Here is a 26,167-nt window from a genome sequence, read left to right as displayed (position 1 = left end):
TACCCCACAGAAGTAAAACACCCCCTCTTTAAAGGTTACTGGTTCTACTCCCCAGGCCTGTGGGTTCTCAGTGTCTTGCTCGTCACGGGGGCTTCACGCTCATCACCCCAGAGACTGTGTGTACCATCTGAGGGATTGGAGCATGTCCCGCCTCCATCTGCTGCTTCAAGTGAGTCAGATGCCCTCCCTGTGTATCAAATACCCTCCCGGTGATGCCAGACCTTCTGGCACTCACTCTGATGTGTCAGTTTTACAGAGGGAGTCCCACCTGGATCGAACCAGCCAATCAGAATGCAGGCCCCGCCCACTCATCAGGTCAGTCTCCTGATTGGTCTCGTCACAGGAAGGAGAAGGGGTTTAAAGTCTCTGTCCCATTTTCTCGTCTGTTTCAGGGCTGTGTCTTGAGCTCAGACATGGCACCGAGGAGCCATGTGCAAAACCTGCTCTCCACAGGGGCTACTGCAGGTACTGAACCAGGACTAAACCAGGACTGAACTAGGACTGAACCAAGACTGAACCAGGAGTAAGCCAGGACTGAACCAGGACTGAACCAGGACTGAACCAGGACTGAACCAGGACTGAACCAACACTGAACCAACACTGAACTAGGACTGTACCAGGACTAAACTAGGACTGGCCCATCCTTCAGTGTCTCTGGGTTAATCCTGTGAGGAGCAGGGACCCATCTCCAGATCTTTGACCTGTGGTGCCTGTTTCTGGTTGATGGAGGAAACTGGAGACACAGTCAGAACATGCAAACTCCACCCAGACACAGGGTCTTATTGCTGGTCTTGGTCCTGGTCTTGGTCCTGGTCTTGGTCCTGGTCTTGGTCCTGGTCTTGGTCCTGGTCTTGGTCCTGGTCTTGGTCCTGGTCTTGGTCCTGGTCTTGGTCCTGGTCTGAGTTCTGGTCTGGTCTTAGGTCTCATTATGTGGAGTGTCTGGTGCACCTTCTGAGCATTCTTGGAGCAGATCCCGTGGTTGTGTTTTCTTTGGAGGAGCTTAGTCCTGTTCTCTGGTCTTAGTCCTGGACTTACTCCTGGTCTTAGTCCTGGTCTTAGTCCTGGTCTGATTTTAGGTCTCATTATGTGGAGCGTTTGGTGCACCTTCTGAACACTCTTGGAGCGGATCCTGTGGTTGTCTTTTCTGTGGAGGAGCTGGAGATGGAGCTGCGCCGCTGGAATCAACCTCTTCCACTTCAGCAGGAGCCACAACCGGACCCGCTCTACCGCGCCCTCCTCACCCAGGTACGGTGGCCCCCCCCTTGTGTGTCAGATGCCCTTCCTCTCTTTATTTATTTCTGATCAGTGGGTATTGGGTATTTCTGTTGGAGGAGGAAAATTATGTATATTGCCCCACAGGTCAACACATGTAAGCATGTTACATGTAAAGTTGTAAACATGTTTTACAAGTTTACATGTAAACATTTTTACGTGTACAGGACTATCAAAACATTTTAAGCTAAATAACAGTTTCAGCCAAAATATTTTACTTTTTACAAAACTCATTTCCTTCTTTTCATTGAATGTGTGGCTTCCATGTGTGTGTACTCCCTCAGTCTATGTGTGACTTTTGTATATGTACTCCATCAGTCTATCTGTGGCTTCCATATAAATGCATTAAATAAATCCATTATCCCATAAAAATGTTATTTCTGAAATCACTATTTCATCCCTCCTGACCATCAGAAGGCATTGCTGAAAGTACTGAATGTTCCCTTTGCACATGCTCAGTTCGAGTAATACCAAAAGAGTCACACGTATGACCCCAGATGACCCCGGATGTCCCCGGAGGTAGTATATTCCCTCGTCACTCATGGCTTTGTTGCTGAGTTCTTCTCGTGTGTGGTTTGATATATGGCATCAGCCATCGCACTTATGTTTCTGTCTCTGGACGCTCTTTTGCCTCCTCATTGGAGCAGCGGTCTGCACTCTGGACGCTCTTTTGCCTCCTCGTCGGAGCAGCGGCTTACACTCTGGATGCTCTTTTGTCTTCTTGGTCGGAGCAGCGGTCTACACTCTGGATGCTCTTTTGTCTTCTCAGTTGGAGCAGCGGTCTACACTCGGGACACTCTTTCGTCTTCTCGGTCAGAGCAGCGGTCTACAGACATGGGCAAAATACGGCCCGGGGGCCACACACTGCCCTTTGGGTTTATTAATCCAGCCTGCCGAAGGTGACCAAAATTATGTTAAATGTCGTGACCAAAGATTCAGACTCAGGAAACTGTTAGAACAAAGTTTATTTACAGATACTGTAAGAACAAAGTTTATTTATTTACAGAATGTGAACGTAGACATAGCAGAAAGTTGAGAGCCGTATCGTATGCAGTAGTCTTGGAGCAGGTCGTGGGTCGCAGGGTCAAGGGCTGGATGTTCGTACCAGTCGAGGTGAGCTGGATCTGAGGCTTAGGTGTTCGACCCAGTTCTCCACGACCGGTATGGAGAAGGAGGTGCAGAGTGGTTACAGGGAGCAAGATCACGGTGGATACACAGAAAAATAAACTGGAGCATGACATGAAGAATGACTTGTGGAAATACGGGAAGATGACAAGACGATCTGGCCCTGACTGTCCGGTCCTCAGGCCTTTTATATTCACAGGTGCAGCTTGATTGCTTGATCAGAAGCAGGTGTGCGGACGTGGTGCCAGAGTCTCCGTCCAGCTCCAGGCTCAAACACAGAAGGGAGGGGGGAAACGGAACAGAACAGACAAAAAACTCAAATCCTGACATTAAAATAGTTAAGGGTAAACCTTGTTCAAAGTTTTTCTGCCGTGTTTATTTAACTGAAATTTAATAAATTAATTATGAATTTGATTAATGCATTTGGAAAACAATTTGTACAATGAGCCTTACAAATGCATGTTTTGCTACATGTTACAGGCCAAGTTTCTAATGTAATATATACATATATATAACCTGGCCCCGCCCCTCTGTCAAATTTTATAAGGCATTGTTTGACCACCCATGCTCTGGATGCTCTTTTGTCTTCTCTGTCAGAGCAGCAGTCTACACTGTGGATGCTCTTTCGCCTCCTCATTTCAGCAGTGGTCTACACTCTCAACGCTCTTTCGCCTCCTCATTTCAGCAGTGGTCTACACTCTCGACGCTCTTTCGCCTCCTCGTCAGAGCAGCGACCTGCACTCGGGATGCTCTTTCGTCTTCTTTGTCGGAGCAGTGGTCTACACTCTGGACGCCCCCGGTCTACAGGGGGCAAAAAGCCCGGGTCTACAGCGGGCAAAAGGTCGAGGCCTTACATCTAAAGTGGAGCAGTTGTTGCTGACCCGGAAGTGATGATATCATTATTATAGGCTCATGGACACACCTTCTGAAGGTGCTTTTCCATGGTCCCAGCGGAGCATGTCCTCTCTCTGATCGGCTTCTCATTGAAATGAGCATGAGGCGCCATCGTATGGTTGGTTCTTCTACACAAAGCCTCGTTAGCCAAACGACAGCTCAGTGTGAGATGTTGTGCTGTCGCTGCTGGAAATCCCACAGCCTGAACTGCCTGGTGCTTTCTTTAGAGTTTCTTTAGGCCATGCTCTTACGCTCTTTGCTGTACCTCCCTCTGTCGAGTTTCATTAGGCTGTGCTCTTACGCACTTTGCTGTTCCTTCCCCTGTGGAGTTTCTTTAGGCCATGCTCTTACGCTCTTTGCTGTACCTCCCTCTGTGGAGTTTCATTAGGCCGTGCTCTTACGCCCTTTGCTGTACCTCCCTTTGTGGAATTTCTCAAAGAGCTGCTTGCCTGTCTCAGTTCTGGAGACTCTCTTCAGATGGTCGTATTTTGGCGTTGCACAGTTCAACATCAGCTGGTCTGGATGACATGCCTGCTGCTGACCCGGCTTTTGTGGCTTTTCTTATAGTCTCACCTGAGGAAGCCTTGTGCCTTTCATGTGACCAGTGACCTCATCACTATGGCGTACAGGTGTGCGGGTCACTCGTCAGTGCTCCAAAGGACAACCAACCACGCGTGTTACGTTTTTCCTTGTTCAAGTTCTGTCTCCCCGGACCTCCTGGCCAAAGGGGCTATTGTTATACAAAAAGCAGGCGGATTTTGTCCCATTTTGGATTTAAGGGGACTCGGCCATCTCATCAAGATCTTACCGTTCCACACGTTCGTCACAGCAGGTCTGCCTATCAAGGCCGTTGTTGGTAATTGGCAATACCACACCTAAGACCAAAACATGTTCACATCAACCACCAGGGGGCATCAGACCAACACGACTTCTCAGGGCGTGTCCACTTCATGGGCAGCTATGCTCCCTTTGGAATCGTGCTGGTGTCAGCCTGGCGCCTCCCCATACTCACTGTTCTTCATGAATCCCTGGGCTTTTCTCTTTGAGGTTTCTGGATTTTTGTTACATAGCTGGTTTAGTCAGTACTGCCCTCTGGCAGTCAGAAAGGATTCGTAGAACCGTAGTTACATGCATAACCAGACACTTGTGTTTCCACAAGAAGATTCTGTTGCAACAAAGGATGCCGAGTCACAGATGACGAGGGTCTATTCAACCACCACGGACATCTGGGGTCATCTGAGGTCACAGACGTCCCTGCGGTTCCTGCGGTCAGGAGGGATTCATAGAACTGTAATCTTTTGTTTTATTTGGCAGGGACACTGAACTCAGACACAGCCACAAAACAAATTGTGTGTTAGATGCCCTCCCTTGGTGTGTTTTGGTGCCTCCACTGTGTGTGAGATTGTGTCAGATGCCCTCCCTGACTCTCAGACCTGTTCTGGTTCTTTTCTGGTCCAGATGGTGCTGCAGAAGGTTCCTCTGAAGACTCGCTCTGGACCCGGAGCTGCTGTTTGGACCACAGTCTCCGCCCCCCCCCCCCCCCCTTGAACCAGGACTAAACCCAGACTAGGCCAGAAGTAGGTCAGGACTAAACTAAGACCAAAACAGAAACAAATTAGAACTAACTCAGGACTAAACCCGGATTAAACCAGGACTAAACCATACCTCCTGAGGTCACCTGTTCTCTTGCTAAGCAGGACTGGGCCTGTCAGGAATAGCAGAGGCTCTGGTACAAACTGTCATTGTGTCCTTAGGCATGACACTTCACCCGTCTTTCCTAGTATGAATGTGGTGTGAGTGGCAGCCTCACTTCTGTCAGTTTGTCTCACAGCAGCTGTGGCTCCAGCAGTGTCTCACCACTTAGTGTGACGTGATGCAACTGTGTGTAAGTGTTGTATAATGTATAAATCCTAAAGAAACTCCTCCCAGCCTCTGGCAGCAGGGGACGCTCCTACAGGGAACACTGTGTAAAGTACTGATGTAATAACTGTTGCACGCAGCCATTTTGTTTCTGGAATTACTAGAGATAGACTGATATGTGAGCCCATATACGGGCTGTCGGCCGCACTTCTCCAGCACAGACTTGCTCCTTAAAGAGTAAAGCTTGATCTGAACACTTGATGAGATACAAAAACGTCACTGCAGCTCTCAAAAATCTGAGGTACAGCAGGTCTGAAATTTAAATGATAAAATTAAAAATAAACATCTATATCGGCCATGAAAACAAAACATATTGATCGATCTCTAGTGATAATTAGCGTGGTACAGTGCAGCCATCTGAAATAAAACGTGAAATAAAGACTCAGACTCAGTGTGTCTTATTCGGTTTGAGTCTTTTACATCAGAAGTGTGTTACATGTGTATGCATGTGTGTGGGTGTTACATGTATACACACGTGGACAAAATTGTTGTACCCGTCGGTTAATGAAAGAAAAACTCACAATGGTCACAGAAATAACTTGAATCTGACAAAATAATAATAAATAAAAATTATATGAAATTTAACCAATGAAAGTCAGACATTGCTTTTCAACCATGCTTCAACAGAATTATTTAAAAAAATAAACTCATGAAACAGGCCTGGACAAAAATGATGGTATCCTTAATATTTTGTTGCACAACCCTTTGAGGCAGTCACTTCAATCAAACGATTCCTGTAACTGTCAATGAGACTTCTGCACCTCTCAGCAGGTATTTTGGCTCACTCTTCATGAGCAAACAGCTCGAGTTGTCTCAGGTTTGCGGGTGCCTTTTCCAGACTGCATGTTTCAGCTCTTTCCAAAGATGCAAAGATTTAGGTCAGGGCTCATGGAAGGCCACTTTAGAATAGTCCAATGTTTTCCTCTTAGCCATTCTTAGCTGTTTTTAGCTGTGTGTTTTGGGTCATTGTTTCTGTTGCAAGACCTATGACCTGTGACTGAGACCAAGCTTTCTGACACTGTCCAGCACATTTCTCTCTAGAATCCCTTGATAGTCTTGAGATTTGTACCCTGCACAGATTCAAGACACCCTGGGCCAGATGCAGCAAAGCAGCCCCAGAACATCACAGAGCCTCCTCCATGTTTCACAGTAGGGACAGTGTTCTTTTCTTGATATGCTTCATTTTTCTGTCTGTGAACATAGAGCGGATGTGCCTTGGCAAAAAGTTCCATTTTTGTCTCATCTGTCTATAGGACATTCTACCAGAAGCTTTGTGGCTTGTTTGGCAAATTCCAATCTGGCTTTTTTATGATTAGTTTTCTACAATGGTGTTCTCTTTGGTCATCTCCCATTAAGTCCACTTTGGCTCAAACAACAACGGATGGTGCAATCGTGACACCGATGTTCCTTGAGCTTGAAGTTCACCTTTAATCTCTTCAGAAGTTTTTCTAGGCTCTTTTGTTACCATTTGTATCATCTGTCTCTTTGATTTGTCATCAATTTTCCTCCTGCAGCCACGTCCAGGGTGGTTGGCTACAGTCCTATGGATCTTAAATTTCAGAATAATGCAACTGTGCAACTGTAGTCACAGAAACATCAAGCTGCTTGGAGATGGTCTTATAGCTTTTAATGTGCTTGTCTATCATTTTCTTTCTAACCTCCTAAGACGCTTTCCTTTGCTTCCTCTGGTCCATGTTGAGTGTGGTACACACCATGTCACCAAAAACAGTAGTGACGCCTGTAGCCCTATATATAGGCTCACTGACTGATTACAAGATTGTAGACACCTGTGATGCTAATTAGTGGACACACCTTGGATTAACATGTCTCTTTGGTCACATTATTTTTAGTCTTATCTAGGGGTACCATCATTTTTGTCCAGGCCAGTTTCATGAGTTTAAAATCAATGTCTGACTTTCATTGGTTAAATTTCATGCAATTGCATACAATTTTAATGTGTATGCGTGTGTATGTATGCATAATAGAATAGCTCAATGTTTTTGTCTTTGCCAAAGAGTTACTGTTGTGGAAATAAGACTCCTTTTGCAGGCTCTGATGAATGTTGAAGCAAAGAAAAAAAAGTTTATTTCTTGAAAGAGATAGGTCCAACAGTTGCCAACAGCATCTCCCCCTAATGTCAGACCCCAAATGATGGAAATCACCAAGTTTATGTAGTTTGAGATGACCAGAGGACATACATTTCGAGTGTAAGGATGTGACACTCCTACTGAGGTGTGGTCAGACAAGCTCCTGGAAGCATTCATGAGCTGGATCACCTCAGGATGTAACATGTTGGGTTAAAGGAATACAAGGTGTGATACACTTCAAAGGAGAGAGATCTGAAAGCCAACTGTTTGGTCCGATTGCTATCAGCACATACATTACAAACACATAGCAACCAAATGGGAACAAAAGGGTTTACATGAAAGGTTTTCTCACACCAAATTAGTTTTTGTTACATAACCATGTGATTTCTAAAAGGTAAGATAATCATACAATTTTTAATTTCCTTTACACGTGTGTTACATGTGTATGCATGTGTACATGTGTATGCATGTGTATGTGGATTACATATGTATGCGTGTTTGTGTGTGTGTGTGCGTCTGTGTGTGCATGTCTGTATGTGCGTGTAAAGTCACAGGCTCGGGATTTAGAGGCAAATTAACTTTATTTGTCTCTAGAACAAAACACCAAGACCTCAATTTATCTGCAGCAAGGAAACAAGGAGATGAGGAGAGGAGAGAGGACATGAGGAGAGAGGAGATGAGACAAGGAGAGTGAATCTAGCGAAACACTGACACAAGCTCAGAGCCTCTGTGTCAGGACTTCTGCATCATCTACATCGTCTGCTCCCTCCTCCTCTATCCTCTTCATCATCTGTGCCTTCTCTGCTCCCTCCTCTATCCTCTGCATCATCTGTGCTTCATCTGCTCTGTCTCACTGAGACAGAGGCCACAGAGGAAGAGCAGGAGGAAATGTGAGACCAGAGGAGGAGGAATAAAAACACACCAGAGTCATGTGACATACTCAGGAGCCAGTGGGAGTAGGCCTGTCACGATAATCACTATATCGACTTGAATAAGATCAGTTGGAGCTCAGAATTTATTGTATTACTTTATAAAAATTGGGAGATTTGGGGTATTTTTGTTGAAACATTTAAATATTTCTATGGCTCAATATTGGTTCATTTTGATGTTTATTTGTTCAGACCTTATAATGAAGCTGTTTAAAAATAGGTTTGCAGAGAGTCTCATGCTTTGTGTCAGAAGTAGTTTCAATATTACCGTTTGTCAAGTAGGTTTAGTGATATTTCAAGCATCAAAATCGTGACAAGTCTAGGAGCAGGCATTTGTTAGGGGCTTTTGATCGGTCTATGTTTGAGTGACAGGTCAGGGGCTGCATGCTGATTGGATGAACACTACACACTACACTCACACAGGAAGTGAACACTGCACATTTGAGCAGATTTAAATATCTCATAATACACAGGGTGGGGTCAGGGGGTAGCGAGGTTGTCAGTCAAGCTGCTGCACGAAGTTCTCGGGAAACAGTCCTCTCTGAGCGCTGACTCCCAGCGACGACCAATCGCTGAGCTTTATCCCCGTCAGCCAACCAGCTTCCTGCGACACACAAACAGGAATTGACATCAGAGAAGAGGCTGTGGCCTGATACAAGCGCTGAAGTATTTAAACGGTCAGAAAATAGAGGTGAGGAAAGTCTGACTTCAGTAGAACTGAACATTGAGGATTCTGCTAAAATACCATTGATCTGTTTCTGTTTCTATGAATAAACTCTGAAAGAGTCAAACTTTGATCTGAAGATATTTAAGCTGAGACACGTGTGACTACAGTCACAGACCTCAGGACAAACTTACACGGGTTAAAAGGGCATAAAAACAATGACAGGGAACCCCAGAAACAAGGACCAGGCTCCGGTTTAAGGTCAGGGGGCAGAGGTCATGGGTCAGTACCTGGTCCTCCTGGTTGACCGTGGGTACCACCAGAACCACATCGCCTCGGCTCAGCTCCAACTCATCTGAATTTGCCGCCTCAAAGTCGTGCATCGTCTCCACCTGAAACAAGAGAAAGACTTAGTTTAGACCTGGTTCAGACCTGGTTTAGACCTGGTTCAGTCTTGGTTCAGACCTAGTTTAGTCCTAGTTTAGACCTGATTTAGACCTGGTTTAGTCCTCGTTCAGATCTGGTTTAATCCTGGTTCAGACCTGTTTTAGACCTGGTTTAGTTCTGGTTTAGACCTGGTTCAAACCCAGTTTCGTGGGGCAGACCTGGTTTAGTTCTGGTTTCGACCCGGTTCAGACCCAGTTTCAGATGTACCTTATAGAGGAAGTCGTGGGGGAGCGTGCCGTCGCTCGGGCCAATGTGCTGGACTCCGGGGGTAGAGGTGTTGCCCGTGACGACGGTGGGAGAGATTATGTCAGCGTCGCGGTCATCGTCACCTTCATTACTCGATGCTGGCTCGATTACCACAGACGGGATGGCCATTTTCTCCTGAAGAATGAGAGATATACAAATATATCAGAGAGGGAAAGAGAGGAAGGTAGTGGAGGGGAGAAGAAGAGAGAGGAGGACCGAAGGAAAGAGTGGAGGAGAGAGGAAGAGAAGGATCAGGGAAGAGAAAGAGAGAGGAGGGGAAGAAAAAAGGAGAGAGAGGAGGACAAAAGGAAAGAGCAGAGAGAAGAGGAGAGAGGGATAGAGTGGAGAAGAGAGGAGGAAGAGAAGAAGAGGGTAAAAGAGGAGAGGGAAAGAGGAAGAGGAGAGAGGGAAAGAAAGGAGGATGAGGAGGAGAAACACTCACAGGCTCCTCGACTGGACTCTCCTTTTTCTGAACCACAGCTTCAGCCTCTGCACCTCCCTCCTCTGCACCTCCCTCCTCTGCACCTCCCTCCTCTGCACCTCCCTCCTCTGCATCCTTCATTGTCCTCGGAACCTCAGCCTGAACCACAACAAGGAATTATTAGTTAATACAGATTATGAAGATTATGCGAGTCCAATGACATTATCCGGTGACATCATCCATCTGAATGGTGTTCCTATGGCAATAATTTTTATTTCACCCGATAAAAGTATTAGGATTTAATATTTTTAAATGCAGTCTAAGTCCAAAAAACGTGGTGCAGATGGGGAAGAGACACACACCGCTGAAAAGTGCGCCATCTTGGGAGGCTAGCGATGAAGCTAACACTAATGATGATTCAAGTTCCACCAATTTGGCAACGGTGCTTAGGACTTTCATACAGAATTCCAAGACTTCAAATCTGACCCAGAGACTGCAATAGACCATGTGGAGAACCAGGTCCAAAACACAGAGCAAGATGGCAAAGGTCATGAGCGAGAACCCAACAAGAGAGCTGGTCTTGAAGGAGGAGAGCTGGCTTTGAAGAGAGAGAGCCAGCCTCAAGGAGAGCCGGCCTCAAAGGAGGAGAACCAGCCTCGAAGGGAGAGAGCCAGCCTCAAAGGGAGAGAAGGGAGAGAGCTGGCTTCAAAGGACGTGAGGGGAAAGAACCAGCCTCGATGGGAGAGAGCCAGCCTCTAAGGGAGAGAAGGGAGAGAGCCGGCCTCGAAGGGAGAGAAGGGAGAGAGCCAGCCTCGATGGGAGAGAGGGGAGAACCGACATCGAAGGGAGAGAACCGCCCTTGAAGAGAGGGAGACCATACCTACCTCTCTTTGAAGAGGTAGGTAAGTATATTCTTAAAAATGGTCCTAAGAAGATACTGAGGACCATACCATAGACCAGGATTCTCCTCCATGAATCCTGGAGAAACAGAGATTATGAAGAAGCTGGAGAGCCAAGGGACAGTCTGAGGGAGCAGCTGGTATGGTCAGCATGGAAAGTAACAAGGACGTGCCCCAGCGAGACACCGAGGAGCATCAGGAAAGAGCCAGAAAGAACTCCGGGTCTTCAGGAGATGCACGGGTCAGCCAGAAGAGGTCCCTCCCCAAATATAGATATATATGCTCTTTTCTTTGTTGCTCTGTGCTAAATTTCACTAAGAGGCATTTTGTATTACATTTGTAGATTAAGCAGCGAGTACTCGATAAAAATGTGTTAAAATGTGTTTGATGTAAATGGGCTGAAAAACAGGATTCAAGAATAGGCGCAGGTGCTGTATTTAAACCCACTTAAACCCGTCTCTGGTCTGGTCTCTGGTCTGGTCTCTGGTCTGGTCTCTGGTCTGGTCTCTGGTCTGGTCTCTGGTCTGGTCTCTGGTCTGGTCTCTGGTCTGGTCTCTGGTCTGGTCTCTGGTCTGGTCTCTGGTCTGGTCTCTGGTCTGGTCTCTGGTCTGGTCTCTGGTCTGGTCTCTGGTCTGGTCTCTGGTCTGGTCTCTGGTCTGGTCTGGTCTCTGGTCTGGTCTCGGTACCTGGACAGGCTCTGGTTCTTCTGTTTTTTCTGGTTCCTCTTGGACTTCGGCTGGACTCGGGTCTGTGGACTGAGACAGGACTCAGTTAGACCAGAATCTGGACTGAAGGTGATGATGACAACAAGTCTCAGGGATCAGGGAGCAGGCCTGGGTAAGAGGGGCTGTGATGAGGAGGAGGGAGCTGATTAGCAGATGAGGTCATGTGACTCACTGGAGGCTCTTCGCTTGGCTCCAGCTCCTGTGAATCGATTGGCCACTCCTCTGCTTTAGGCTCCTCCCCTGGTATGGACCCCACCCCCTCGTCTTTAGGCCCCTCCCCCTCTGTGCCGGGGGAGGAAGTGAGTGGAGCCTGATCTTGGTTCTTCAAACAAACAGATTTTAGTGTCAGATGCCCTGCTAAGCTTCCCCCCGTGTGTCAGATGCCCTCCCATGTGTCAGATTGTATGTCAGATGCCCTCCCACTCACCATTTTATCAAAATCGGCAAAGAATGCTGGAGCCCCGCCCTCCTGAAAACACAACAGCAAATCAGCTTCAAGAACTCACACAATCAGCTTTAAGAACAGACCAATCAGAGCTCACCGTGGAGAATCCATTGAAGGCATTGGCTGCCTGAAAAAGATGCGGAGATTATGACAGGCTACTGTGGTTTGTCACACTGAGCATGCTGATCCTTTGGCGCTGAAGTTGCTATAGTAACCGTACTCTGGATAAAGCTCAAAGAGTTTTACTGATAGACTCATTCTGTGTAAACTCTATATTTAAACTGTCATAAAACAGAAGAGAGTTGAGGAAGACACACGTGTGACTACAGCCACAGAACACAGGACAAACAACACTTACACAAGTTAAAAAGGGACAAATGGGGCAATAAAACAGCTAGCAGGCTAATGTTAGCCTGGAACAGGGTCACCAGGCTTCAGCAGCTCAGCCACATGAGTGTCTGAAAAAATGCCCAAAATCCCCAGAAAGTACGGCACGGCTGGATTTTGCACAGTATTTATAAAACTCCTCCGGTAACACAGCCCCGTCCCCTCACCTCTCTCTCTCTCTCGCACAGCCTTAACCCCACCTCTCTTTCTCTCACAGCCTTAACCTCACCTCTCTCTCGCACAACCCCGCCCCCTCACCTCTGTCTCGCACAGCCCCGCCCCCTCACCGCTCTCTCGCACAGCCCTGTCCCCTCACCTTCTCTCTCACATAGCCCCGCCCCGATTGCTCTCTCGCACAGTCCCACCCCCCACCTCTGTCTCTCACAGCCCCGCCCCCTCACCTCTCTCTCGCACAGCCTTAACCCCACCTCTCTCTCTCTCTCTCACAGGCTCACTTCTCTCTCGCACAACCCCGCCCCCTCATCTCTGTCTCTCGCAGAGTCCCACGCTCTCACCGCTCTCTCGCACACCTCAGGACCTACAATAGGATTATTTTTAAATTATTTACGTGGGAAATATCTGGCCAAACCTGTGGACAGTATTTTTCACCTGCGGCAGCTCTTAAAAAGCCACTAAATTCCTCGGGAAAACCAAAGACCTGGCAACCCTGGCCTGGAGCTAACAAGCTAATGTTAGCCTGAAGCTAATGAGGGTTCAGAGATCAAAGGTCAAGGATTGAATAATGAAGAAACAACACGGTTCAGGGTTCAACTTGGAGTAAACCAGGACTAAACTGGTCCAAACCAGGACTAAACTAGGTCTAAACCAGGTCTAAACCAGAAATTAACCTAGTCTAGGCCTGAGGGTTAAAGGTCTTTGTGAGTCAGGGCTGGACTAACTCTACTTGGGTCTTCTTTAGTCTAGTTCAGACTTGGCTCTAGTTCTAGTTCTACTTTGCTCTAAGTCAATCTAAGTTGGTCTCACACCTGCTCCTGGTCTGGTTCTTGGACCAGGTCTTGGTCTGGTTCTTGGTCCGGTTCTTGGTAAATTGAGCCCAGTCTCTGATTGGTCTCTTCGTCCTCGTCAGAGTGAACTCCAGACTCTGTGGGTCCTGAGTCCAGACCAGGTCCAAATCCCGTTGTGGACTCAAACCCGAACAAGTACGGTCCAAAGTTGGGTGTAGTCTCAGCAAATGGATCCTGGTCAAAATCTGGACTAAATCCAGACTCAAACATATCCAGATCAAACCTTGAGATTGGATCTACAGTAGGACTCAGGCAGGAGGGTCGCAGGACTCGATCAGGTCTGAGGTCTGGACCTGAGACCTGGTTCTGATGTGGTTCTGATCCTTGGATCCAGACTTGAGTCTGCGGCAGGTCCTGGTCCAGTCCCTGGTCCAGGCTTAGATCTGGATTCTGGTATGAGCTCAGATCCAGGTTCGGTCTCTGGTCTGGGCTCTGAGGCTGGTCTGATGGCCCCTCCTCTGCGGTCTCATAGTCTGACCCAGAACCCTCAGGACTCGCAGGTCTCAGGAGATGGACTGCTCTCACCGACTCAGTGGACTCTCCCCTATGGACCCCAAAGTCCAGACCTGGGTCCTGGTCTGGACTGAATGAGGCCCAGTTGCAGCTGAATCCTGGTTCCTGCTGCTAAGAAACAGATCAGAACTACACTGGGACTAAACCAGGTCTAGACGCTGTTCGCCTGTCTCACCCTGTGCGCTTGTCTCACCCTGTGCACCTGGTACAAGTCAAAGCTCCAGGTTCATTATGAGAACCCTAACTTTCTCCAAATGAACAACTCCTTTGATATTTTACAGTCAGGTTTTAGATCCCACCACAGCACTGAGACTGCTCTTATCAAGGAGACAATCAACATCCGCCTGAACACTGATGCAGGCAAAGTCTCAGTCTTGATCCTGTTTGATCTGAATGCTCTCTTTGTAAGAGGATCCCATGATCGACAGTGTCAGAGACTAGAGGAGTGAGAGGGCATCAGGGCCCCAGGGGTCAATCCTGGGACCTCTGTTGTTCAATCTCTACATGTTGCCGTTAGGCCAGTTATTACACAGCAATAATGTGTCCTACCACAACTATGCAGATGGCACTCAGATCTGTCTCACTGGCAGCAGGTGAATATGAACCAGTGGATTCACTCTGCGTGAGTGATCTGAGTGATCAAAGCAACTTTCTCCAGCTAAACTCAGACAAGACTGAAATCATAGTCTTTGATCCACAGAAACAGAGAAAAGTTTCAGCAGTCACCTCCAGTCTCTCTCTCTCTAAAACCTTCAAATCAGGCTAGAAATCTATAGCTAATAATGGACTCAGACTTGAACTGTAATAGCCACATCAAATCAATGCATCTGCAGCTTTTTACATCTAAAAACACTGCAAAAATCAAAGGTATACTATCAAAACCTGGGTCCAGACTCACCTGGTCCTGCTGCGAGTCCGCCTGGAACCAGAAAGACACAACAAAAACCAAACAGAACCAGTCAGAACCAAACAGAGCCAGTCAGAACCAAACAGAATTTATCTTTATATGTGTACAAGACTCACCGTCCACATATCCCAGGGCACAGTGGTCTGCAGAGACAGGAGCAAACAGGAGACAGGAGCAGACAAGAGGAGACAGGATAGGAGCAGACAGAAGGAGACAGGAGCAGACAGAAGGAGACAGGAGCAGATAGGAGGAGACAGAACCAGATAGAAGGAGACAGGAGCAGATAGAAGAAGACAGGAGAAGATAGGAGGAGACAGGAGCAGATAGGAGAAGACAGGTGCAGAGTCAGTATCATCTTTTCTGATGTAATAGAGACAGAGATAACTGTTAAGTCCAGACCTGTGGGATTGGGGCCACGCTCTCGTCCACCTGGAACGCATCCAGATCCAAGTCCAGCAGGGACTCTCCAGGTCTCTCATTGAACTGTGGAGCAGATACAGTGTGATCACATGGAAACTGACTCTGGGACGGCAGCTCTGTTTAAGTTGGACAATGAGGCACATCTTGTTGGAAAAACATCATATGTTTTTAAAAAAAATGTTAGCACTGTTTGAACAAGACTCTTCCTTCTGTTGTATTTTGGACAGTATTAGGAACCAAAGCAGAGGCAGTTTTGCAGCTTGCGTTTGTGCTTTGGCATGTTTTCACAATAAGGCTCATTCTGCAGATGGTTTTTCAGCACGCTCCCTGACCCCACAGTGGACACTATAGTGTAGGTGGTGAGCTCCATATACATCTGCTAACAGTGGAATGTGGGATGCAGCCCCAATGTGCCAGATGTGGGATTAGAAGAGGCGTTATCTTCAACAGCTTTGCTTCTGATTGGCTCTTTGGTTCCTATGATACTTACTTTTTTTGGGGAAGAACACATTCTTTCCAGTTCAAATATAGTATGAAACAAGCACTATTACTCAAAGTCATAACTATACCATGTACTTTGGTCCCATCCCATTTTGGTATATTAAAAAAGTAAAAACAAAAGCTTACAGGAAAACCAAGCTTGTAACTGGATAGATTCCCAAATTCTTTCAACATAGTCGTCAACCCATTACATGATTTCTCAGGTTCCTCTATGTAAACTAGTACATCATCTGTGAATATTACCACTGTATGTTCAATTGTCCAGGAATTGTCAATGAATACAGAAAATATCAGCCCTGTCTACTTTCCCTTTCCAACTGAAACAAATCTGATCACTGTTAATCTTTATCTGTGCGGTTGGTTTCAAATATAGAAGCCTGGGGATTTACCAAATTTCAACTTTTTATGGCAAGGTTTACTTTTTTAACTGTGATGAGCATCTCATTTTGTGAATCTTGAATTTTAGGCAGCTCAAGGTCATTCAAAAACCTATCAATACACTTATCATTAACTGCTGATGATTGGGCGTATAACTCTTGATAGAATTTGTGAAAACAAATTTTCTCCCTTGAGTCTTCAACCTGACAAGTAATTTTTTATATTATAAATTGTATTCTCCTTTTCTTGTTTTTGTAATTTATAGGCCAGGAGTTTTGCTGATCTTTCTCCAACCTCATAATGTTTCTGTTTAAAAAATGTCACCTTTTTTTGCACTTCTAGATTATAAATCTTATCTTTTTGTTTAACACCATCTTTATTTCATAACTTGGCTGCACATTGGCGTTTTGGCTGTTTTACATCTGTTTCAATTTTGCCTTTAGGTCTGCCAGAAGTTGACCCCTATGCTTTTCATAAATGCTGTTAGGGAGATAAGTTTCCCTCTCAAAAGAAGATTGTGGGCTTAATGTTGCCATCATCATTCATTTGCAGATATTCTTTAATGTGTTGTGGAATCATGAAGAATATATTAATTAAGTTTCCACAAGGTTCTCTTTATATCTTTTTTCTTTTTTTTCCTTTTTTTTTAATATATATATCTTTTTTATATATATATCTACCATTTCAGAATCCTTTGCCTTAAGTATATCAGAACTAAAAGCAAAGTAATAATCAATCCTCAAACAGACTAGGCTAGACCAATGTGTATAATCTCTGGTTGTTGGGTGCATGTCTCTCCATACATCTATAACTGGTCTAACTAAAATCAACTGGTATAATTGGTATTTCTATAATTGGGTGCTCCTCTGGGATGAGTCCAAATTTGGGTCTAGCCTGATATTAAAATCACCACAAATCACCAATCCTTGGGGTATGGCCATAAACTCAAAGATGCTTTTATAGAAGAGTCGATCTCTCCCTGGTGGAGCATACACATCAAAGTTACATCAATGCCCTCTAATCTATCAGTAATCTTAATAAATCATGCTCCCTTATCTATAGTCTCAGACCCATGATCATGTGCCAGACCACTGAATATTAATGTAGCGACTCCTCTTGTATGCGCCTGTTTATATGATGAGGCGAATACATATTTAAATCCTTGCTTAGCTGCAGAAAAAAATCCCCTACACATGATCATCAACAGTGATGACATCCTCTGCACTTTGCACACGATCATCAATAATCATAAACCTTTGTTCCACTTCATCTAATCTCAAATTTGTCTGTGCAATGTCTTGCTTTAAATTGGCAAATTGTTTTTTTATTCCCCCCTCACATCTCTCTAATTTCTTTCAGGATTAATGACCGCCACCCTCACCTTGGCTAACAGAGTTAGTGTCTTCTTCGATGTTTTTCTTGCGTATTGGAACGGTCCTCTTTGGATGTCATGTTGTTTGTTCCCCTTTTACAACATTACTAGTATAACAAAAAACACTGCTTAAGTTAGCTTAAGGGGATGTTTTGAATCAATTTGTCGTTGCAGACTTTTCACGGCGTCACCTCTGAAGCAATCCGCAGTCAGATTTCCAAATATGGAACTGGGCTCCAGATTATCTGCTGTAACTGCTAGCCTCAATGAGTTTAATTTGGAACCAAATGCTATGGGTGACGTCATATTCACTTAGTCCACTTCTTTACACAGTCTGTGCACAAAACCAAGTCTAAACCAGGTCTACAAAAGGGCTAAACCAGGACTAAGTCAGGTCTAAACCCGGTCTAAACCCGGTCTAAACCTGGTCTAAATCAGGTCTAAATCAGGTCTAAATCAGGTCTAAATCAGGTCTAAATCAGGTCTAAATCAGGTCTAAATCAGGTCTAAATCAGGTCTAAATCAGGTCTAACTCTGACCCACCTGTGAGGGTGAGGGCGCGGGCAGGAACTCTCCTCCAAACAGGTCAATGATGGGCTCCTCTTTTGGGGGCGACACTTTGGGTGGTGGAGGAACAGGGGGCCCCTTTTTCACCTGGAAACATGACACATGAGACTAGACCAAGACCTGGACCAAGACTAGGACAAAGAACTGGACTAAGACTGGGACTAAACCATCCATCAGTTTCAGGTACACAGAGACCTGGGCCTGGAATGGGATCATAACCACAGCTGATGGATGAGTCTGTTTCCAGGATTCAGTTTGAATAAAAGTCTAAGAAGAACCTTTACCAAACTGATCCTTCATCTGACGTCAGAGGTCAGACACAAACTGATCCACCATCTGAGGTCAGAGGTCAGACACAAACTGATCCTCCATCTGAGATCAGAGGTCAGAGACAAACTGATCCTCCATCTGAGGTCAGAGGTTAGACACAAACTGATCCTCCATCTAAGGTCAGAGGTGAAACAGGAGGAAACAGCTCTAAAGTTTTTGCATCGGCACAAACATCACAGTCACTCCCCACACTGAAACACCTGTCAGGCCCTTTACCCATAAGGCACCTCACCTGTCAGGCCCTTTACCCGTCAGTCTCTTCACCTATCAGGACCTTTACCTGTCAGGACTTTTATTTGTCAGTCCCCTCATCTGTCAGATTGGGGAGTGACGTCACTGCACGACGACGACACGACAGGTGAATTGTGATGTCATGTCACAAGAGGTCACAGGTTATGAGGGATCAGAAGGGTCATGGGGGTAGGGTCACAGCTGGAGAGGTCAGAAAGGACTGGGGACAGGAGGGGGTCAAGGAGACAGGTCACGAGGGGTCAGGGGTCACAAAAAGTTTGAGACTCACCAGAAACAGAGAAACAGCAGCAGAAAAATCAGACAGAGTTAGAAACAAAACACAAACAAATCCAGAACCTAAGACTGGACCAGTCTCCTGGGTCTGATTGTGGTCCAGATCAAGTCCTGGTTTCGTCCTGGCTTCGTCCTGCCTTCGTCCTGGTCTCGTCCTGGTCTCGTCCTGTCCTCTGAAGCTGGCGTGTGTTTATAAAGAGAGTGACACACACTGAGCTAATCCAGAGACATTTAAACAGGATCAGTTCAACTTCAGAGGACAGAACTCTGTACCGGTCCTGGTCCGGTCTTGGGTCTCTGGTCTCTGGTCTGCTCTTCGGTCCTGGTCCCAGTCCTGGTCTTGGTCTTACCTGGATCGGGCTCTTGGGTCTCGGGGGCCCGGGGGACACAGGTCTCAGTCTGTGGTTGGCTTCTGGAGATTCTGGAGGAGAGTCGTCTTCAGGAGGAGACGGTGTCCGAGCCAAACGCAGCGGCCCCGAGTCACTGCAACAAGAACAGGGTCTAAACCAGGACTAAACCAGGCCTGAACCAGGACTAAACCAGGTCTAAATCAGGTCTGAACTAGGAATAAATCAGGTCTAAACCAGGACTAGACCAGGTCTAAACCAGGACTAAAACAGGACTAAACCAGGTCTAAACCAGGTCTAAACCAAGACTAAACTAGGACTAAGCCAGGTCTAAGCCAGGACTAAACCAGAACTAAACCAGGTCTAAAGCAGGCTGAAACCAGGTCTAAACCAGGATTAAAACAGTTCTAAACCAGGTCTAAACCAGGACTAGACCAGGTCTAAACCAGGACTAAAACAGGACTAAACCAGGTCTAAACCAGGCTAAAACCAGGTCGAAACCAGGTCGAAACCAGGTCTAAACCAAGTCTAAACCAGATCTAAGTCAGGTCTAAACCAGGACTAAACTATGGACTAAACTATGGACTAAACTATGACTAAACCAGACTTAAAGCAGGCCTAAACCAGGACTAAACAAGGTCTAAACCAGGACTAAACCAGGACTAAATTAGGATTAAACCAGACCAAACCAGAGCTAAACCAGACCTCAAAAAGACTAACCCAGGACTAAACCAGCAATAAACCAGGTCTAAGCCAGGCTGAAACCAGGACTAAAACAGGTCTAAACTAGGTCTAAGCCAGGACTAAATCAGGTCTAAACCACGTCTAAACCACGTCTAAACCAGGACTAATCCAGGACTAAATGAGACCTAAACGAGACCTAAACCAGGACTAAACCAGGGCTAAACCAGGTCTAAACCAGGACTAAATCAGGACTAAAACAGTCCTAAACCAGGCTGAAACCAGGTCTAAACCAGGACTAAACCAGGTCTAAACCAGGACTCAACCCGGTCTAAGCCCGCTCTAAACCAGGTCTAAATCAGGTCTAAACCAGGCTTAAACCCGGACTAAACCAGGTCTAAACCCGGACTAAACCAGGTCTAAACCAGGTCTTATTTGAGTCTTTACCTCGGTGCTCCCTGGATGTTGAACATTTTGTCTGGATGTTGTTCGGCCAGTTTGGTCATAACCTCATACAGCTGCCGGCACACCTGTCAATCACACACACACCTGTCAGCACCTGTCAATCACACACACCTGCTAGCACCTGTCAATCACACACACACCTGTCAGCACCTGTCAATCACACAAACACCTGTCAGCACCTGTCAATCACACACCTGTCAATCACACACACCTATTAGCACCTGTCAATCACACACACCTGTCAATCATACACACCTGTCAATCATACACACCTGTCAATCATACACACCTGTTAGCACCTGTCAATCACACACACCTGGCGTTTACAAGGACAGCAAAGGTGAGAGGACAGCGGACAGAGGAGACGAGGACAGAGGAGACGAGGACAGAGGAGACGAGGACAGAGGGGATGAGGGGAGAGGAGATAAGGAGAGAAGCAGAGTGACCCCAAATCCCTGAAAACAACCACAAGAGTGAACTGAACAGTACTGTGGGTCTGTGGGGTACTCTTGTGTAGGGGTAATCCTGTGTGTGTGAAGGGGGGGGTGGGTACTCACCAGGGAGATTTCTCGGTGAAACTTTGCTTCGAGTATTGTGACGCTTTTGAACGTGTCGATGTAAAACTGAACTCGGCTGAAACGGAAGCAGAAAGTTATTTGTCCTCATTAGCCTCAGCCTCATTTGCTTTAGCCCCGTTAGCCTTAGCCCTGTTAGCCTCTGCCATTGTATTTGTCTCTTTTTAACCTGTGTAAGTGTTTTAAATGTGTTTGTCCCATGGTCTGTGGCTGTAGTCACATGTGTGTAAATGTTTTAAGAGTGTTTGTCCCGTGGTCTGTGACTGTAGTCAGACGTGTGTCTCAGCTTAAGTATCCTTAGATCAAAGTTTGGCTCTTTCAGAGTTTATTCTTACATACAGAAACAAATAGATGATATTTGAGCAGAATCCTCAAAATTCAGTTTTACTGAAGTTAGACTTTCCTCAGCTTTCTTCTGTTTTCTCACAGTGTTCTCTCAGCGAGTGTTTGTCAGTAAAACTCATTGAGCTTTGTCTGGAGTACGGTTACTATAGCAACTATAGGATCTGGGCGTGCTTAGTTTCTGACCTCTGTGTGACCCCTGGCCTCACCTGTCCCACAGCGTTGGCAGCTCATCCTGAAGTCCCACGTTCAGATCCTCAAAAACTCTCTGAGCCTTTTTCAGCTCCTCCTCTGCCTGAAACACACACACAGTCAGATGCATTCCATCCTGTGTCAGAGATACCCTCCCTGTATGTCAGATGCCCTCCCTGTGTGTCAGGTGCCTTTCCGGTGGTACCTTTATCATTTTGCGGTCGTTCTTGAGTCCTTGCGCCTGCAGTGTCTCCATGTGATGGCGAGCGCTGTCGTAGTCGATGAGTTTACGGCTCCTTTTCGCCACTCGCGTCTGCCCCAGGGAACAACAGTGAGAACACTGGAAAACACCAGAAAACACTGCAGACAGCACTCCCTGCTGCTCACCTTCAGGTCAGGGAACTGTGTTAGATAAGCATCAAGGTTCAACAGTGTCGAGTCCACGATCTTATTGTGGAAGTCCTCCCAGAGTGCATCACAGTCCTGAAATGCACAGGGAGGAAGATGGGGTTACAGCAATAGAGAGAGCGGCCCCTACAGGGTGCATCACAGTCCTGAAATGCACAGGGAGCAAGACACACATATGTAGCATATGTAATAACATATGCAACATACTGTAATGGTTTTATAGGGAAAGGAGAGTGCCCCCTGTAGATCACATACACGGCCAGTGAAAAGTTTGAACACAGCCGCTCATTCAATGTTTTTTTTATTAAATGTAGAAGGTAAAAACCTTCTACATTTAATAAACAAACAGAAGGCATCATATGTATGATGTAAGACATTTGGAAATGTCTGTGTAATCCCTCATTCGACCAGGTTTGCTCGGCAGTAAAAACTGATGTTAAATCTGTCAACTGGACAAAAAGTTGTAGGACTGAAGACGTTTCGCTGCAATGAGCAGTACACTGGAGAAACTAAACAGCCACTCCATAAGAGAATGTACCAAGACCGGTGTGAGGTCCTCTGGACCCCAGTCTGCTGTACATCTCCATCTCAAAGACAGTAACCACTCGTTTGAAGATAGTGCGGTACAGATCTTAGCCAGAGAAAAGAAATGGTTTGAGAGGGGAGGTAAAGAAGCATTTTTTTTTTTTTTTTTTTTTAGGAAAGACAATCCTTCCTTGAACAGGAATGGGGGGCTGAGACATGACCTGTCCCCCATCTATAACTCCATCCTCAGACCCAAATTAAACAAAGGAAACAAAGAGAACAATAGAGTGAGCCAGTAGGCCCATTAATGGTTGAATGTAGACCATTAAGGCTTAAACTGTTACCAATAGCTGTTTACAGTTTCAGTGCAGTTAGCTCATTCCTTCAGATAGATATAAGGCGGTGTTCACCAGCAATCTGACCAGAACTGAAGAAGCGGTTTGGATGAGCAGCCAAACATCTTCACTCCTACAACTTTTTGTCCAGTTGACAGATTTAACTTTGACTTTTACTAATGTGCAGTAAAGTAAATATTTTTATATTTTCGATTGAAATTCTCTGAGTCTCCTCCTTTAATTTTGTGGGCAATGTGGCCCCAGTACAGAGGTGTACTGTTTGTGTCTAATTATAAAGTCTTTTATTGTCCGATAATCAGGAATGTCAGCATGCTAGTTGTTGTTGGTTTTACCATCACAGCAGAACTCTGCTCTGGTCTTCTGAAAAGTGCTTATAAACTCATCGTGGTGAATCATTAGGATGTTCAGAATGCATGAGTTAAGTGAGGAATAACTTTGGACCAGTTTCAAATGAACTAGTTCTGTTTGTTGGTCCAAACCCAGTCCAAACCCGGTCCAAACCCAATGTAAATCCAATCCAAACCCGGTCAAAATCGGGTTCAAACCTGGTCCAAACCCTGTCTAAATCTGGACTAAGCCTAATCCAAACACAGTCTAAATCTGGTCCAAACCCGATTCAAACCCAGTCCAAATCCCATCTAAATCAGTTCCAAACCCAGTGTAAATCCGGTCCAAACCCAGACTAAATACAGTACAAACCCGGTCTAAACCCGATTGAAACCCGGTCCAAATCCAATCCAAACCCATTCTAAATCCAGTCTAAATCTGGTCCAAACCCAATCTAAATCTGGTCCAAAACTGATCCAAGCCCAGCCCAAACCCAGTCTAAATCCAGTCCAAACCCTGCTGGAGGGAGTACCTTGCCGATGAGCACCACGTCATCCTTGCCATGCCAGTCAGGCTCATAGACCTCGTGAAGACTCTGGGTCAGATTTATGGAGGCCTGCTGCATCCCTGAGAGACGAAAACCAATCAGAACACAGAACACGAGACACATGACACACAGCAGCCAATCACATGTTCACACACGGGGTCCAAGTGCTTTGCCCAATGAACCTCAGATTAAAGGGGTTGTACCACCAGTCAGAGAAGGACTCACCTTTAATGGCTGCCATGTAATTCTTCATCTCCCTCTGAAGACGAGAACCTTCAGACTGAAACAGATGAGTGTTAGAAAAAAGGAGAGAAAGAGGAGAGGAGGAGGAGTGACAGGAGACAGGAGCAGACAGCAGGGGAGGATGAGAGAGAGAGAAGGAGAGGAGAGAGAGAGAGACGAGACAGGAGGAGCAGAAAGGAGGAGAAAGTAGAGGAGAGACAGGGAAAGAGAAAGGAGGAGCACAGGAAGAAGGATCAGAGAGAGGAGGAGGGGGCAGAGAAAGAAGGAGAAGAGAGGAGGAGCAGAGAGGAGAGGTGGACTGACCTCTTGTCGTCTGAAGTTGATCACGACTTGCTCAAACTGTTCGTCTTTGGTTTCATCAGCTTTTCCCAGTTTCTGTAAAACCTGCACCCAGAGGTCAGAGGTCAAAGGTCCTGAATCAGTTTCTGTAAAACCTGCACCCTGAGGTCAGAGGTGAATCATCAATAAAAACTATTCAATTCAATTCAGTTTATTTTTGTAACACCCAAAATCACAACAACAGTTGTCTCGAAGGGCGTTCATGTTTTAGTTGATGGGGGAAACTGGAGTACCCGGAGGAAACCCATCCAGACACGGGGAGAAACATGCAAAACTCCACACAGAAAGGACTGGGTGACACGGGCATCGAACCAAACCTTCTTGCTGTGAGGCATGAGTGTTGCCACTCAGCCACCGTGCTGCTGAAGAGAGTAAAGGATTGTCCGTTCTCTGAGCAGCACCCCTCTGAGGCCAGGTGAGACAAGTGGCTCTTTTCGGTGATCTTTTGGATTGGCTCCTGATGGAGAGCCAGTGTTACGTCGATGTGTCGGAACATCAAATCCACCTGTACAGTGTACCTGACCGTAACACCTGTAGAGTGTCCTGTAGTGTTATTCAACTTTAGTTTGGCCCAAATGCCTCAGAGCAAACACTGACTCTCACAGCTCCCAAACAGCTTGCTACAATCCACAACAAGAATAATATTTAGAGCCAGATCTGACTCAGATCGACTCATGTTCAAAGATTTATCTTTGTCAAAGTCAGATGCCTCTTTGAGAAATGAGACTGAATAAAAAGTGACACAGAGGTGGTTCCACATTCCTCACAAGTGACCTAGGTCAGTGTTAGACATTAAAGGGTAACGGGGGAAGAGAGTAGAGGGAGGGGGAGGAGAGAGGAGGAGGAGAGAGGCGAAGAGGAGGAGAGGGGGAGCTGTCCCTGTCTTCAGAGGGGACAGTCCTGCTCCCTCACACTGCATCTTGCGGTGCAGTGACGTCATGACGCACAGGCCTGACCTTGCGGAGGTGAGGGTAAATCTGTTTGTACGCAAATTAAACCAAACCAAATGAACCTACACCCAACAGACGGCCCAAACTTGCTCTAGTCCCAAGTCAAATCCGAGTCAAATCCGAAGTAAGCTCTGCACGCGCCCTCGAGGCTTCAGCACCACAGACAGCGACAGCGCGGTCACATGACGCACACAGCCACAGACCCGAGTTAAACCTCAGAGACAAAACCGGGCCAAACCCGACAAAACCGGGCCAAATATCAGGCCCAGGTCTAGACCGCGAATAGAAGAGCCCAGTCCACTGTCCGGGCCCGTCCATGATCTTCTGGCCCTGATCCTGGTGTACACGGTTAAACCCGCTCTGACCCAAGCCCAGACCCAGCTCAGACCCGTTCCTGGAGGAACTCACCTTCTCCTGCGCACGGTTGATCCTTTTCTGCACATTTTTGGCGAAGATCCCGGTCTTGATTTCCGCCATCTTCAGCTCGGTCCGATCCGTGAGCAGCGGCGCGTGAGGAGGAGGGGATTACACGGTCACGTGAGCGCTACAGGTCACGTGGCTGGAGCCAGCTGATGGAGCTGAGGAGGATGGAGAGAATCCCAGGGAAGGGCTCTGTTCACGGGGGATAAAAGGAGAGCAAACATGCCCATTGATTTTATTTATTTTTTAAAGGGATAAAATGGCTTAAGATAAACAGGACGGTCAAACTGCAGAGACTCAGAGACTGACCTCGCCATTAAAAACATCCAACTGATCCCTGCCCATTAGACAGGGCTCAATATGTACACATCCAGCACATATAGAAGAGGAGCAGAGAGAAGGGAGAAAAGGAGGAGAGGGGAGAACAGAAAGAGGAGAGAAGGGAGAAAAT

At 46.4% G+C, this 26,167-nt stretch overlaps 2 protein-coding genes across 4 annotated transcripts in view; one reads left to right on the top strand and one right to left on the bottom strand.

Moving 5' to 3' along the window:
• The window catches only part of si:dkey-181m9.8 (E3 ubiquitin-protein ligase RNF31), a 41,246-nt gene extending 35,663 nt beyond the window's left edge, over window positions 1-5,583 (top strand). Inside the window, exons 14-18 of the mRNA XM_055228500.1 lie at window positions 56-169; window positions 249-315; window positions 393-465; window positions 1,077-1,245; window positions 4,750-5,583. Of these exons, the coding sequence (XP_055084475.1) occupies window positions 56-169; window positions 249-315; window positions 393-465; window positions 1,077-1,245; window positions 4,750-4,839 (513 nt within the window). The 3' untranslated portion in view covers window positions 4,840-5,583. The remainder of the gene's footprint in view (window positions 1-55; window positions 170-248; window positions 316-392; window positions 466-1,076; window positions 1,246-4,749) is intronic.
• Window positions 5,584-7,268: 1,685 nt separating this feature from the next.
• amph (amphiphysin) lies at window positions 7,269-25,813 on the bottom strand. Of its 3 annotated transcripts, none has more exons than XM_055228510.1 (22): window positions 25,705-25,813; window positions 24,311-24,391; window positions 23,990-24,044; window positions 23,750-23,844; window positions 21,989-22,084; window positions 21,807-21,914; window positions 21,619-21,704; window positions 21,050-21,125; window positions 20,475-20,557; window positions 19,350-19,482; window positions 18,121-18,231; window positions 15,306-15,389; window positions 15,023-15,049; window positions 14,898-14,918; window positions 12,172-12,201; window positions 12,057-12,098; window positions 11,802-11,951; window positions 11,591-11,659; window positions 10,027-10,164; window positions 9,546-9,719; window positions 9,182-9,283; window positions 7,269-8,831 (listed from the first exon to the last, which is right to left on the bottom strand). In XM_055228510.1, exons 1-22 carry the CDS (start codon window positions 25,771-25,773, stop codon window positions 8,727-8,729), a joined length of 1,935 nt encoding a protein of 644 aa, XP_055084485.1. In that variant the 5' UTR covers window positions 25,774-25,813; the 3' UTR covers window positions 7,269-8,726. The 3 variants fall into 3 exon arrangements, with proteins under 3 accessions (XP_055084485.1, XP_055084486.1, XP_055084487.1); XM_055228511.1 differs by having other exon boundaries at window positions 18,121-18,222; XM_055228512.1 differs by lacking the exon at window positions 11,802-11,951.
• Window positions 25,814-26,167: the final 354 nt, after the last annotated feature.

Source organism: Periophthalmus magnuspinnatus, chromosome 17, assembly GCF_009829125.3.
Source record: "Periophthalmus magnuspinnatus isolate fPerMag1 chromosome 17, fPerMag1.2.pri, whole genome shotgun sequence".
In the NCBI taxonomy this organism is placed as follows: Eukaryota; Metazoa; Chordata; class Actinopteri; order Gobiiformes; family Gobiidae; genus Periophthalmus; species Periophthalmus magnuspinnatus.
The sequence above is the reverse complement of the archived record's forward strand: the minus strand, read 5'-3'. Positions and strand labels throughout refer to the sequence as shown.